The following is a 15,368-nucleotide window of genomic DNA, read 5'->3' as shown; positions in this document are numbered from 1 at the left end:
TGTTTGTGAGTGTTAAAGAATTTATTTGTGAAGAAGATGGAGAGGAGAGATTTTGGATGCAATTTCACTTAACCAAAGCCTGGTTTATATAGACTGAGATCAATACACTACTGGCATTAGAAGTTATTGCTCAACAACAAGTGGTTATCAGTCTCCTCATCCCTGAGGCTTTGATACCATGTTGAGTTAATACGAGCAAAAGGAGCAGAAGACTGCACTGTTGAACAATAACTTTGATTTGGGTTTTTGTGAGAAACATTGCATTGAATTTTCTTAAGAAATTTAGGCCCTGTTCTTTTGGACTGAAACTTATCGTCGATTCGAATCGAATCGAACTTATAGGATCCGAAGGAATCGATTATATGATCTCGAATCAACTTAATGGATCGAATCGAATCGAACTTATAGGATCTCGAATCGAACTTATAGGATCGAATCGAACTTATAGGATCGAATCGAATCGAACTTATAGGATCGAATCGAACTTAAATTAAGTGAGGTATAGGATCGAATCGAACTTATAGGATCTCGAATCGAATCGAACTTATAGGATCTCGAATCGAACTTATAAGATCTCGAATTGAATCGAACTTATAGGATCTCGAATCGAATCGAACTTATAGAATCTGAACTGAACTTATAGGATCTAAATTGAACTGAACTGAACTTATAGGATCTGAAGTGAACTTATATTAAGTAACTTTAAGTCCAAAAGAACAGGGCCTTACAACGGAAAAGATGTAGTATATACCTACAATTTGGTTATTAACCACTAGATAATATTTCTAGTCTAAATCTAATTAATGAAAAGTAAAACTAGACTATGAGCATAGATGTCACTAGTACACTCCTAGCATACTCTAGTACTCTAGTACTATCCTATAGCTTCCTTTTTCCTGTTTACATGTTTCTAGTGGACTGTTGGACAAGAGGGTACTCTCCCCTTTTCTTTACAAATTGCAATAACATACTAGTAGTTCTTATTTGCGTACAGGGCACAATTGACAATACCCTTTCATAATTGATCTAGTTACACCAATTACCCAGCATTTTCATTTATGATATATTCAGTAAACGATCAGTAGCGAATAACCAACTCGAACTGAAGAATCAATTGAAAAAATGATCCCCACTAGAAAGGGCTTCAAAATCGGTCCCAACCATGAAGAAATCAGTTACCTGAGATCACAGATTCCGGCTCCAAGATGATTAAACAAGATCGTAAAACGGTTGAAGAAATAGTACTTATAACTCTCAAAATAAGGTTTTTGATTCATAAGTTCATGAAATTTTTAATCTGAATATTTTAATTAGTAGTTTGGATTTTGTGATTGAGGTTAATCGTGATTTGATTTTTGTGTTAGATTGATGATTTTTAATTGGTTTCGTGATTTTAATTAGCGTTTTCTGGAAAAAAAAAAACTCCACTTGAAGTGAGGAAAGGCTCTCAGTCTCAGGTTAGAGAGAGACTCACATAAAAGAAAGTGTTTTACGATAAATAGCCAATCTAACACGTCTATTCTTCAAATACGTCTATTCTTCAAAAATTTATTTAAAGCCTAGCCTTGTCAAGTTTTATAGGTTGGCACCATTTTCATTTCGAAAATCATTATGTTTGTTTGACTTTTTGTTTTCAAGATAGGCAGCGAGGAATTTGAGTTTCCTCTGCCATATCTTCATCAATGTTTTTACTTGTATATACATCCAGGCTCATATATTTCTGTTCAGACGAATTTGAGTCCCCGCATTTCGTTCCTGAAACAATTGGCCATCGCTCCGAGGATGTCCAATATCAAAAAGGATATTGAAATTTGGATAGTATACTGCTCGCCACTCCTTTTCAAATCTAATTTTGGGATTCTGTGATATATCGAGAACTCGGCCTTCCTACTAAACATTTCATTAAAAGTTCGAACAAACTTGATCCTTCTTCCGTCATGACTAATCTCAGCCACTTGTTAGACTCTAATTATTACAGTTCGACAGTCTTGCTAAAGGCCTCGAGTCATCACAAAGAAAACACTGATACAGTTGGACATCAAGAGTATTACTAAATCGCTATGGAGATTCTCTAGCAAAAACATAAGGGATGTACAAAGTCCTTTTTGTTGACACAACTCAGAGAAAGACCCAGCCAACCTACCCAGGTCGTGGGAGATTGTTTTCTTTCGTCATCATATCATGGCTTACATTTCGTATACTCTAAAAACATGGCACCTTTTCTTACCCTAATAAAACATTGTTTTCTTTCGCCATCATATCATGGCTTACATTTCGTATAGTCTAAAAACATGGCCCCTTTTCTTATCAATTCATAGACTATACATCTGAGATAATACCTTTTATTGTTTATTTATTGAGTTTTATTTTAAAGTTTTTTAATTCTGCTTTAGTATAAAGTTTTTGAGCACATTTACTAAAACATTACACTAAAAAAATATAATATTACTCAAAAACTATATTTATAAATGGTAATATGCTCAGAAAAAATGTGTATATACTCAAAAACTACAAGGTTTGAGGTAGTACCTCATATACGTAATCCTTTTTCTCCTTTTCTTACCCTAATCAAACATCACAAATTCTCATTATAGACGGACACTATCCGTCTATACGTATAGACGGATACCATTTCTCCTCACAAAATACCCATTTGCCATAAAGTGGGATGCACATGTGGGGTGCCCCACCTTGTCCCCCCTACCCATTTTATTAGAGGTCTTTACCCGTTTATACGCCACACCCGTCTATACCAAGACCTATTGATCAAACATTGTTTCCAACTTTCTCTAGGATAAGGGGACAGCATAAGACCATCCCCAAGCAAGGTCAATTGGTAGGTCATGACCTTGCTTGGTCACACTAATCACCAATTAACCAAAAAATTATGGTGACCTTTGAAGTGAAGAGGTCAATTTGTGACCTTTGGTGAAGCAAATTGACCGAACTCATGACCTATATGTGGCGATATGTGATTGGTTGACAATATTAATAATTAATTAAAAAAATATATATATATATGAAAAGGTGATATAATGGGGAGAGATGTAATTGGTTGGAAAGTGAAATGATTGGGTTGATGACCTGGGTCGTGACCTTCTGCTTGAGAAGGTGAAAGTAGGTCAAGATAAATAAAGTGAGATTAAGAGTAAAACAGAGTCGCGGCCTAATTAACGCGACCTTTGCTTGGGGATGGTCTAAGTAGCTTCGTTAACAACCATTTCTAAAAGGTAATTTTAATTTATTTCGATATTACCCTATATTCCAAAATCAAAAGAGTAGCACTTGTATTTGTGCTTTCAAATTCATAATCGGATATAAACGTAGCAGGTTTGATATAAGATGATGGGTCAACAACACTTCTGATACACCCTGATCTCTCATTCGTATAATTCCTTTTGGATGCTATACAAAATGAATGCCCCTCCCAGACCTGCAACAAGTAAGACCCCAACAAAGGTCACATAACATCGGAAACCGAAAGCCAGCATGTAGAAAAGTAGCAAACGACGCAACTAAAATGGGATCTAATCATAGAACGCAAGATCCTACTAATAGCTTGAATAAACAAGTTTACGGAACATATTTAAGCGATACAACCCCCCAATAAGTAAAGAAAGAAGATAAAATACAGACATATGACCGAGTCATTTTTAGAGAACACAGTTTAAAGGACACTGATGTGCTAAAAGAGATGACTTTTGAATACTTTTGCTATTGAGCAATGCTCATCACTCTTCTCTAACGTCCCTTGAACCCTTGACATTGCACGACACAAAAGCTGGTTCGTTCCAAAAACTTCCAAGGAGCCAAGAGGGTACAAGCCGGCCGGATTAATTTTTCTACTTCACCCCTGAAGATAAGGGAAGGAAAATTTCTTAGCCTTTGATGTAACTTAAGTTATTTTAAGAATCTACACAAGCTTAAAGGTTCACGAGTGTATCAGATTTTCTGAAAAAATAATTGATAACATCACCCAAAGAGGTACACTCTCAATTCTCAAGCTCACATGAAAACTTATAACATGAGTCCTGGCAATAAGACGGTTTAAACCAGTTTTTGTCACATGCTCACAAGTTATGCGACTCACAGCTATAACCATTGGAGAAGCTAAATCAAAATGAAATATATATTAATTCACATCAAAGAGCCAGTAAACACGTTATGAGGAATAAGTACAGGAAACAATTGCAGATACTTCAGTTAAATTCAATGTGGAAAAAACGAATGTATGACATGAGAAAAACTTTCACCTTAGGTGTACTACCAATCTGCTTAATGATTTCAGATATACCAGCATTTAAATGTATCTTTAAGAATTGTACAAACCTGCAAGAATGATGCAATATTTACATCAAAAAATTCCTACGACCTCTATATATCATAGCCCAAGACATAACTCACACTGGATTACTGGAGGCTCTCCTCCATCTCAGTTCAGCTTATGCGGATATTGCTGAAGATGTCCCCAAGCCTGAAATCATTTGATCATAATCAGTTACAAAACCAAGGAATTATTTTCTATCTGAAATCAAGAATAAGATATTACGTACCTAATCTGCTTTGGTATGAAACTTTCTCCATCAGCAGTAGTAAGATGACGTAAAACCACTTCTTCTAAAGTGCCATCATGATATGCATGCTGAAAGGAAACGAAAGAAACAACTGGTCATCCTATTATTCAATATTCCAATGAAATCAGCAAGCCAACAATACCTCAATAAGGCTAGCCAACTAAAATAGACAACTTGGAAAAAGACTTGAAAACCAAGTATGGAGTATAACATCAGCAACAAACTCCAGAGTAAGTGGTGACAAGCATTATATAGTAGAAAATAGAAATCATGAAAGATAGGATTGAGCACACTGGAATCGAACAAAGACTCGAATAAACGGAAGCAGCGTGGACTTGTACAGCTGTCAGTATCTATATTATAAGTCAATACAATAAACTATGTTTCCCCAAAGCATGTACCAGTAATAGATTGTCATAAAGTAAATAGTGTTGCTTCCCCCCAATTAATCATCACTAAAAACGTCGAAAAAATATTACTTCTGCACACCAAGTGGGACATTTAGGAAAATTTTGATTTTGTGATCGTGAGGTTTGGGTAAGATCCACCCTAGTGTGCCATATCAAGTGGAGATGTGAGAGCGAATTTCATTTAAAGATGTAAATAATAAGGAGATAATCCCAAAAAGTTATATGAGGCGTGTAGAATTTTGCTATTGTGGCCTTTGTGGGTGTATATTGGTTTTTGCTCTCCTAAGAGAGTGTCAACGGAGAGCTCAACAACTGTTCTTGGCATAATACCACACTTCAACGCTTCATTTTAGGCTTCATGAATCTTTTTTCACAAATTCGATATATGACACTCCTACAGTGGTACATCTGACACTCGAAGCTGAGTTGGATTAGAGTTAGACTGAGAAGTAAGAACTATCTATGCGTACTGCTTTGAGTGAGTACTGGGCATGAAATGGCTTGAATTAATCACTCATCAGCACTCCCAACTCCCAAGTCTAACTTATGACCACATAGAAGACAATAAACAGAATGACATATACAAATCAGAATAAAAAATTTCACTGATATAAATGTGACAATCTAAAGAATACCTTATTGCAAAACTTTATTTGTGTCAGTCACCGGATCTGACATGTATTCAATCAGAACTTAAGGAAAAGAAAAGTGATATAAGGAACTCCTTTTTCTTGTTTAGGGTAGGGTAGATACAGAAATTGCTCGTGTAAACAATGTCCAGTTTCAGTGACATTAACTAATGTTGTTAGTCAGCTTATTAGGGACATTATCATTATCATTGGTAAGATAATACTCCGTACATCGCACACCGCTTACATCAGCTATATTCAAGTTTCTTCCACTTCCTCAAAGGTCTTACAAATACGTACATGAACTCAGAGTCATTTTTCAGAACAATGAAATTTGTTTGGTTTGGCATTGAACACTACAAACATGCCTTAACAAACATGGCTTACAGTACTTGATGTATGAAGCTATGTATTAGGTAATAATACCAGAGGTGCAAGTAAAAAGATACAGGTGAGGAATGAGGATTCATGAGTCCTGTTCAGAATAATAAAGCTCACTTGACTTGTGCAGAATTAAAGTACACACATTGCACATAGCATGACTAAATGAAACACTATAAAAAGAACATTTGTGATAAGTTGACACATCTCTTAAGCATCGACAGTTGTGCACTCAAGTACATATAAGATGGACCAGCTAACAGCACGAGGATGCAAACCACTAACCCCAAAAAAAGCGTAAAACAGCCTTGGTATAGCAGAATGAATAGCATGGATTCATGCAAAAAGACAAAAAAAAAAAAAAAAAAAAAAAAACACACACACACAAACAAGGATGAACGCTAATGACTGCAGCAATGATAAACAAACACCAAAAATGCTACAGTCATACATGCCTAGAAAGAAGCAAAATAAGGCCAGGGAAAATAAAAGAAAAGGTTGCCTAACTTTGTAAAAACAGCTGATACCGAAAGGGCACGACCCGTTTCCAAAATCAAAGTGTTTGCAATCAATGGACCTGCAAAACAAAAAGTACAAACTAATAAGCATTATTTCTACAACACAAAGCATTCTCCGTTTATTTCCATTTCCAAAGGAGTCAAAGACCCGCCATGCTTTAAGAATTATGGAAAATAAAACAAAACCGCACAATAAAATGGTTGCACTTCTTTTTATTGTGAAGAAGCCATCATTCAATGCAATTCTTAGTGCAATTTTCATTTTAAGTCATCTAGAATCATTTAACAAATATAGGGGTAAAAATCCCCTTCCCAACCAATTAACCATACAATTTGTTGTGGAGCCTGGGCACTATGGTAATAGTTGTTATAATAAAGCAGTTCCCCACCACCTAGATAGGTGTATTGGAGAAAAAGGACGATGGGAAGAGAATGTAAAACTCCATCACGAATTTAAAATAAATTAAAATGTACAAACAAAACTCAAAAACTCATGTTTGTTGGTGAGGTATTGGGGCGTGCACAACCTTACCCACGTGTTGAAATCATAAAAGGTTGCTTATACAAAAATTGTCGGAAGTTACATTAATCAAATGTATTATGTACTTCATATTGTTACATATTACAAGAAGTGCACAGACAATTTAATAGGCCATTTTTTTTATTATTTAATCAAATTTGTAAGCGAAATAAAAACAAGTGTTTGGCTCCATTTGAAATGACAGAATTGATGGTGTGACGGGAGGGGGTAAGCCATCTAGGACTTCAAATGCAGAGAAAAATGCTTAGAGGTGCAACTGTTTCTTGTTTGTTAAGAAGCTTTTAGGTTTAGAAACCCCCACATATCATTCTAAAATAGTCATTAAACAGTGAAGCGAAACTGAGACCTCGGTATCTTCATGTAAAGCACATTATTCCTCTGTCTACAGCCTCTACTCCCTTCACTGGCTTTGGGTAGTGTAGGTGATACAAAAGCGGAAGCTTTAACGAATCTTTAACGAACTTAGAATCGTCACGTAGTAAGCGTGACGAGTTAACAGAATTTAACAAACTTGTAACGGATATTTAGCTTGTGATTCGGCCTTGAATACAAGCTAATGGTGCCCAACGAACAAACTACCTCGTTTGTTTGTTAGACGAAGATTTGAATTACAATCTCAAATCGGGTTTGTGATCAAAACTTGATCGGATTTTCTGGAATTTTATTAAAACGTTGAATGAATGAAAACCTAATACAAACGTTCCTTATATAGCTAACTAGGTCTCCTTAAACGACGAGACTGCCAAACCAAACACTAAAATAATAATTATTCCTAATTTAACTAATAAGCTAAATAATTAAATCTTATTCCTAACTTAATTGCCAAGCTAGCTATTTAAATCTAATCTTGGAATTAATTTTATTCTGACTAAGATATTATTTCCTAACTATGATATTATTTCCCTACTCGACTGTGTTTCCTCAAACCCGCATCTTTCAACTCAGCATTGGGCCTCCATTTAACAATAAGCTTAAACCGTCAGAACCCGAATGCAGCTTAGCCCCAACATAGGTAGTCATATCAATAGGTCTCGAGTTCGACCCCTGCCCCTGAGTCGAGTTAAGGATTATGTCATCTACTGCACTTGTATCATCTCCTCCTTCTTGAGGAGGAATTGCCCTCAATTCCGCCAGTCCATCATCAGAAAAGTAAGGTGACAGGTCACCCACATTAAAGGTAGCGTGAACGCCGTAGTCTCCAGGTAACTCCAGCTTATAAGCATTATCATTAATCTTCTCGACAATCTTATATGGACCGTCAGCTCGAGGCATAAGTTTATTTTTACGCTTCCCGGGGAACCGTTCCTTACGCAGATGAAGCCAAACCAAATCTCCGGGACTGAAAAGGCGCGGTTTTCGATGCTTATTAGACCGCTCCTTATAGGCTGCATTTATCTTCTCAATACGTTTCCGAACCTCCTCATGTAATTTCAGCATGGATTTTAATTTGGACTCGGCATCCCTATGGACCAACTCGTCCCTGGGCAGTGGTAATAAGTCGACTGGCAAATACGGGTTAACACCATACACAACTTCAAATGGAGAGTGCTTAGTAGCATAGGTTGGTGAGCGATTATAAGCAAACTCCGCATGTGCAAGCTTCACATCCCAGTCCCTCTGAGTCTTGTTCACCAAACCACGGAGTAAGGTACCTAATGTGCGATTGGTGACTTCTGTTTGTCCGTCCGTTTGCGGGTGATGCGAGGTACTAAACAGTAACTTAGTACCCACCTTTCTCCACAATGTACTCCAAAAATAACTCAGAAATTTCACGTCCCTATCCGACACAATAGACCTCGGTACCCCATGCAAACGGACAATTTCTCGGAAATAAAGATCAGCCACATTAGCTGCATCATCTGTCTTGTGGCAAGCGATAAAGTGCGCCATCTTTGAAAACCGATCTACAACTACCATAATCGCGTCCATACCTCGTTGTGTGCGAGGTAAAGCAAGCACAAAATCCATCGAAACATCCTCCCAAGGACGGTCAGGTACTGGCAGCGGTAGATATTCCCCTGCTTTAAATCGACTTTTAGCTAATTGGCAGTTGACACATTTACTGACTATCTCTTGAACATTACCAAACATTTTAGGCCAATAAAAATGTTCTTGTAATATTTCCAAAGTCTTCTGTGAACCGAAGTGTCCAGCTATACCACCGCAATGCGCCTCACGAATTAACAATTCCCGTATTGGGTGTCTTGGAACGCACAACTTGTTTCTCTTAAACAAAAATCCGTCTTGCAGCTGAAATTCCCCACATGTTCCACGGCCACAATCCGCATAAACTTCCCCGAAATCAACGTCCAATGCATACTGCTCCTTGAGTAATTCGAACCCCAGTAGTTTAACTTCCAGAGTGGACAATAACATATATCTTCGGGACAAAGCATCAGCCACGATATTACTCTTACCTTCTTTATATTTGGATGAAAAGTGAAATGACTGTAAAAACTCAACCCACTTGGCGTGCTTGGGGTTCAGTTTTTGCTGACCATTAATATATTTTAACGATTCATGGTCGGAATGTAAAATGAAGTGACCTGGTCGAAGATAGTGACTCCAATGATTTAGCGCCCGAACAATTGCGTAAAATTCCTTGTCATAAGTGGAATAATTACACCTTGCTCCATTCAACTTCTCGGAAAAAAAGGCGATGGGACGTAGTACCTCAAACACTTTTCGCAGATGCCCCAAATGCTCTTCTAAACTTCTACTGTAAATTAATATATCATCTAAATAGACAACAACAAATTTACCAATAAAAGCTTTCAATACCTCATTCATCAGCCGCATGAAGGTGCTAGGTGCGTTGGTCAAACCGAACGGCATAACCATCCATTCGTAGAGTCCATGTTTGGTCTTAAACGCCGTCTTCCACTCATCTCCCTCTTTCATTCTTATCTGGTGATAACCGCTTCTTAGGTCCACTTTAGAAAATACTTGGGAACCGTATAACTCGTCCAACATGTCATCGAGTCGCGGAATAGGAAACAGATACTTAATCGTGATGTTATTGACGGCACGACTATCTATACACATACGCCATGAGCCATCTTTCTTTGGTACAAGTATTACTGGCACTGCACAAGGACTGAGGCTCTCCCGAACATAACCACGCTCCATTAGTTCTTCAATTTGTCATTTGGAGCTCCTTTGTTTCTTCCGGGTTACATCGATAAGTCGCCTTATTGGGTAAAGGTGCCCCTGGAATGAGGTCAATCTGATGTTCTATGCCCCGTATGGGGTAATCCTCGGCGACTCCTCGGGAAACACATCCTGATACTCTTCCAGTAGCTTGTCTAACACTTCTGTGCTCCTGTTACCGGTTAGGACAGGTAACAAATCTGTCTGTTCCCTTGCCAACAGAGCGTATATGCGCCCTCCTTCCTGAATGACTTGCTCGACTTCCCTTTCACTGGCAAGTAAGGACTGCCCAGGTCTTTTCTCTTGACCTGAATGAGCAGCACGAATATCCATTGGTGACATAGGCTTCAAAATAATCTTCTTTCCGTCTTTTATCAAGGAAAGCACATTGCTTCTCCCTTGATGAAAAACGTTTCTATCGAACTGCCATGGTCGCCCAAGTAATAAGTGACACGCGTCCATAGGCACTACGTCACACAAAACTTCATCTTCATAAGGACCCATAACGAAATTCACCCGAGTTTGCTTTGCAACTCTCAACTTGTTGCCGTTGTCTAACCAATGTAGGGAGTAAGGTTTCGGGTGGGGTAATGTAGTTAATGCTAGCTTATTCACCAATTCTGTCGACGCCACATTAGTGCAGCTGCCACCGTCTACTATAACGCTGCACCATCGATTTTTAACTTGACATTTGGTATGAAATAACTGCTCCCGTTGTGCATCATCCCTAGCCTCGACCTTTGAATGCAACATCCGGCGTAATACCAAGTTGGTATCGTAGATAGGAGCATCGAATATTAAAGACTCATCAGTTTCCTCCTCTTCCTCATTAGTTACAAACAACCCTTCTTCCTCAATCATCTTATCGTACAACTCATCGCGGATACTCACGGCTTCCCTCAAGGTTATATTCCGCTTATTTGGGCAATCGCTTTGAAAATGACCGAAACCCTGACATTTGAAACACCGAATTTTCGAGAAGTCCTTCTCCTTACCTTTCGCTTCTGGTTGTTCACGCAGGATATTCGAGGGTGCTGGTTTGGTACCCACGGTTGGACTGGCCGCAACTTGCCTCTGGTTGTCGTACTTACCCCATGGTGCAGCCGGGGTTCTGGAAGAATTACTGAAACTCTGACGTGGAGTTTTCTGTTGTGCTTCGACTCTTACAGACAAGTTACATAGCATATCGAACGATGTATATTGCTGTAGTTCCACTACACTAGCAATATTATAGTTCAATCCTCTAAAAAATCGAGCCATTCGTTGCTCCTCAATTTCCTCTATTTCACCCATCATGGTAAGTTTTTCAAACTCGGCAATATAATTTGTGACAGATAGTTTACCCTGGGTTAGTTCCGCAATCTTTTTATACAAATCAATTTTATGTGTTTTGGGCACATATTTCTTTCGCATCTTTCTCTTAAGATCGTCCCAGGAATTTAACTTTTGTTTACCCTCCTTCTGCCGCCTATCCTTTAAATTTTCGAACCATAAGGAAGCAGTTTTAATTAATTTCAGAATGGCATACTTACATCGTTTTTCGTCGGGAACATCTTTGAACTCGAACATACGATCCATCTGGCGCTCCCATTCCATATAATCTTCTGGATCGGTACTGCCTTCGAACTCAGGGAGTTCAGTGATTTTGAACTCATCCACCGGTCTGGCTGGTTCACCTCGTCTTGGCTGCCACCGTGGATTAACCTCATGAATACTCTCCAACGCCCTACGGACGCTATTCATAAATTCAGGATTGTTAAAATCCATATCGTTAAGGATCAAGAGCCGAAGCTCTGATACCAGATGATACAAAAGCGGAAGCTTTAACGAATCTTTAACGAACTTAGAATCGTCACGTAGTAAGCGTGACGAGTTAACAGAATTTAACAAACTTGTAACGGATATTTAGCTTGTGATTCGGCCTTGAATACAAGCTAATGGTGCCCAACGAACAAACTACCTCGTTTGTTTGTTAGACGAAGATTTGAATTACAATCTCAAATCGGGTTTGTGATCAAAACTTGATCGGATTTTCTGGAATTTTATTAAAACGTTGAATGAATGAAAACCTAATACAAACGTTCCTTATATAGCTAACTAGGTCTCCTTAAACGACGAGACTGCCAAACCAAACACTAAAATAATAATTATTCCTAATTTAACTAATAAGCTAAATAATTAAATCTTATTCCTAACTTAATTGCCAAGCTAGCTATTTAAATCTAATCTTGGAATTAATTTTATTCTGACTAAGATATTATTTCCTAACTATGATATTATTTCCCTACTCGACTGTGTTTCCTCAAACCCGCATCTTTCAACTCAGCATTGGGCCTCCATTTAACAATAAGCTTAAACCGTCAGAACCCGAATGCAGCTTAGCCCCAACATAGGTAGTCATATCAATAGGTCTCGAGTTCGACCCCTGCCCCTGAGTCGAGTTAAGGATTATGTCATCTACTGCACTTGTATCAGTAGGTCTCGCCAACTTCCCAATTTTCGCAAGTTTCACTTGTCTACAGCCTCTACTCCCTTCACTGGCTTTGGGTAGTGTAGGTCTCGCCAAATTCCCAACTTTCGCAAGTTTCACCTTTGTATTATAATTTTTCAAACAACATAAAGCAGGATAGGAGGGAGGAAAAAACTAAATGATGGAGGAACATAAAGGGCAATAAGGCGATGAAAATCATAAAACAAAGCCTGCAGCCTAATCTTTCTCTTTACAGCACTATCTAGGCCTCTAGGGCTTGTATAAAAATGCTAAATAACTGATGGAGTTGACATGGTTATTTCTAGGAGCAATGCGATCGCTACCTAACAAGCAACTCAGATTATACTCGAACCATCTATTAATTGCTTATAAGCTAACTGGGTTTTAAATGAAAACACAGGTAAACGACAAGGGAGGAATAAGAAGTAATGACCATTTCTGTCGGCCCTCTACTGCCATCATATTTACAAATTGAGAAAGACCAGCAAATATTACAAACAAAAGGGTACTGAAAGATTCTTACTTAAGTTTACCCTTGTAGCTGTTGACAATGTCCTCCTTCTCCTCTTGTGAGAAATACCAAATGACACTCGGAATGACAAAATAAGAAAGCTTGCGACATATGGGACAGGCCCTCAATGTGGAATTGATATCCATCCCAGATGATGGGGAACTGCCACGCCAAACCCTGATGCATGAGATACAGAATGGATGGTCACATTCACAAAGAATCCCAAACCTGCGGTCTTTTTCCTTGGGTTTTAAGAGAACACGTTCTAAGCAAACACTGCACTCTATCTCTTGACTACGTCGTAGTGATTCAAGATGCTTTTGCATTTTCGCACACGTTTTAGAATGTTCCTCCCTTTCTTTCGGCCTGGCAGGATGCAAGCAGTGCTTTCCACAAGAGAGGCACAAGTCCCCATGAACATGAGGGCATTTATCCCCTTTGGGACAGTGTCCAGCTGCAGCAAACGAACATAGAACTTGACCATCCGGGTCATGACCCCTAGGTTTCGGAAAGACATCATCATTTGAAGTATCAGGATCCTCAAGCTGCAGAATCCATGCTTGCTTACTGCGAGATGGTAGAAGTCTGCTTGTAGCTGTAGATGACAGCTCTTTTTGAACACTATAAACAGGCGACCTATCGATCGTAGTCACTACAGAAGCAGCCGAAGAAGATGAAGCAGGAGACTCGGCGCGAAAAACTTTGACCGGCTTGACATGATCATAACGGCAGCGTGCACCATATGCACAGGCTCCTTGCTGATAATATTTGCATATCTACCTCGCGCCATAGCATGAAAAGGAATAATAAGCGAAATCAAACAGTAAAAGTAATGGTAGGAAGTCGAACAGTAAGCAAATAGGGGGGTTTACAAATTACATTGTTGGGAGGAGCAGTCCAATCATGAGCATACTCGCAATTTTCACCTTTTAGACAAGCGCCATGTGCAAAAAACTTGCAAAGTACCCTACACAGAATAGCGACGGAATAACGAAAGCATTCGTCAAATAACACAAATTATAGTTGATTGATCATAAACCAATAAACCAGCACAGCAAGACATTCACCAAATCACACAAAACAAAGGCTATTGAAAACAAGAAAACTCTCTGCCAAAAAAAAAAAAAAAATAGATGAAGCATAATTCTACTCAGCCTCCGTCACTGTGAAATCTTTCCGTTTGTTGTTGCACAACGTCGAATGTACGAAACAAATGTAGAAATTCTAGATGAAACATAAATTTTACACACTCCCTCAAAGTCAATTCTTTACGTTTGCTTTTGCACAAAGTCGAATGTACGAAACAAATGTACAAATTCTACATGAAACATAAATTCTACCCACTCCGTCTCGGTGAATTCTTTACCTTTGCTTTAACACAACGTCGAATGTACGAAACAAATGTACAAATTAGTAATAATAACACATGAAATGCTATTAATTTAGGGTTAAATGATTGCCAATTCTATAAAATTGAGTTTCGATAGCATAAAATCATGTTGCAGGAAATCAAATTGGAAATATAAAGCAACAAAAACTGATCAACAATCATTTCTGCAGATAAAATTAAGATTGCGGATTAATTCAAGTTAAGAATTAAATTGACGAAAATGAAGAAATTACCGATCGGAATTTGACATGGCGGAGATTTCCAGCTGACGGAAGCTATAATTATTCAACGCCTCCCTCACAATTTTCAGGTGTTGCTTCTTTCAATTATCTTCGGACATGATATTTACTTAGGGTTTGATGTTCTGGATTTTCCCCTTTTTTAATTAATTTTTAAATTAAGATATTTGTTAAATTGGGCCGTTTTAAAAAGAGTAAATTATCAATCACATCTACGCTTAATTCACTTGTTTAAACTTACTCACACGTTAAATCTATATTTATATTAATAAACGAAGATATTAATAAACAAGCTTTTTTCGAGCGATTACAAGAGTCCAAATTGTATGAACTACCTAGAATAAATTTATTTGATTTTATATAAAGATGGATAATATATGAACGTAATTTATTTTCGCAGTACAATTTTTACTCTTTATAGTACTTTTTACACATACATTTCCATTTCTCTACCCTTTGCTAAAAACATCAAACCTAATTCATTCTACCTTCTTTCTATTGATGAGACTTTAAACTTCATCAACCCCTTAAAAT

The 15,368-nt window shown here is 38.0% G+C and overlaps 1 protein-coding gene across 7 annotated transcripts; it reads right to left on the bottom strand.

Moving 5' to 3' along the window:
- Window positions 1–3,231: 3,231 nt before the first annotated feature.
- On the bottom strand, window positions 3,232–14,972 carry LOC141634085 (E3 ubiquitin-protein ligase makorin-like). Of its 7 annotated transcripts, none has more exons than XR_012538815.1 (8): window positions 14,829–14,964; window positions 14,085–14,172; window positions 13,218–13,981; window positions 6,502–6,571; window positions 4,554–4,642; window positions 4,405–4,474; window positions 4,254–4,329; window positions 3,232–3,433 (listed from the first exon to the last, which is right to left on the bottom strand). XR_012538815.1 is itself a non-coding variant. In XM_074446388.1 (7 exons), exons 1-6 carry the CDS (start codon window positions 14,843–14,845, stop codon window positions 4,438–4,440), a joined length of 1,065 nt encoding a protein of 354 aa, XP_074302489.1. In that variant the 5' UTR covers window positions 14,846–14,964; the 3' UTR covers window positions 3,232–3,433; window positions 4,405–4,437. The 7 variants fall into 7 exon arrangements, 3 of the variants coding, with proteins under 3 accessions (XP_074302489.1, XP_074302487.1, XP_074302490.1); XR_012538817.1 differs by having other exon boundaries at window positions 4,254–4,310; XR_012538816.1 differs by lacking the exon at window positions 3,232–3,433 and adding an exon at window positions 3,535–3,853 and having other exon boundaries at window positions 4,254–4,310; window positions 14,829–14,972.
- Window positions 14,973–15,368: the final 396 nt, after the last annotated feature.

The sequence above is a fragment of the Silene latifolia genome, chromosome Y (assembly GCF_048544455.1).
Source record: "Silene latifolia isolate original U9 population chromosome Y, ASM4854445v1, whole genome shotgun sequence".
NCBI classification, from domain to species: Eukaryota; Viridiplantae; Streptophyta; class Magnoliopsida; order Caryophyllales; family Caryophyllaceae; genus Silene; species Silene latifolia.
The sequence above is the reverse complement of the archived record's forward strand: the minus strand, read 5'-3'. Positions and strand labels throughout refer to the sequence as shown.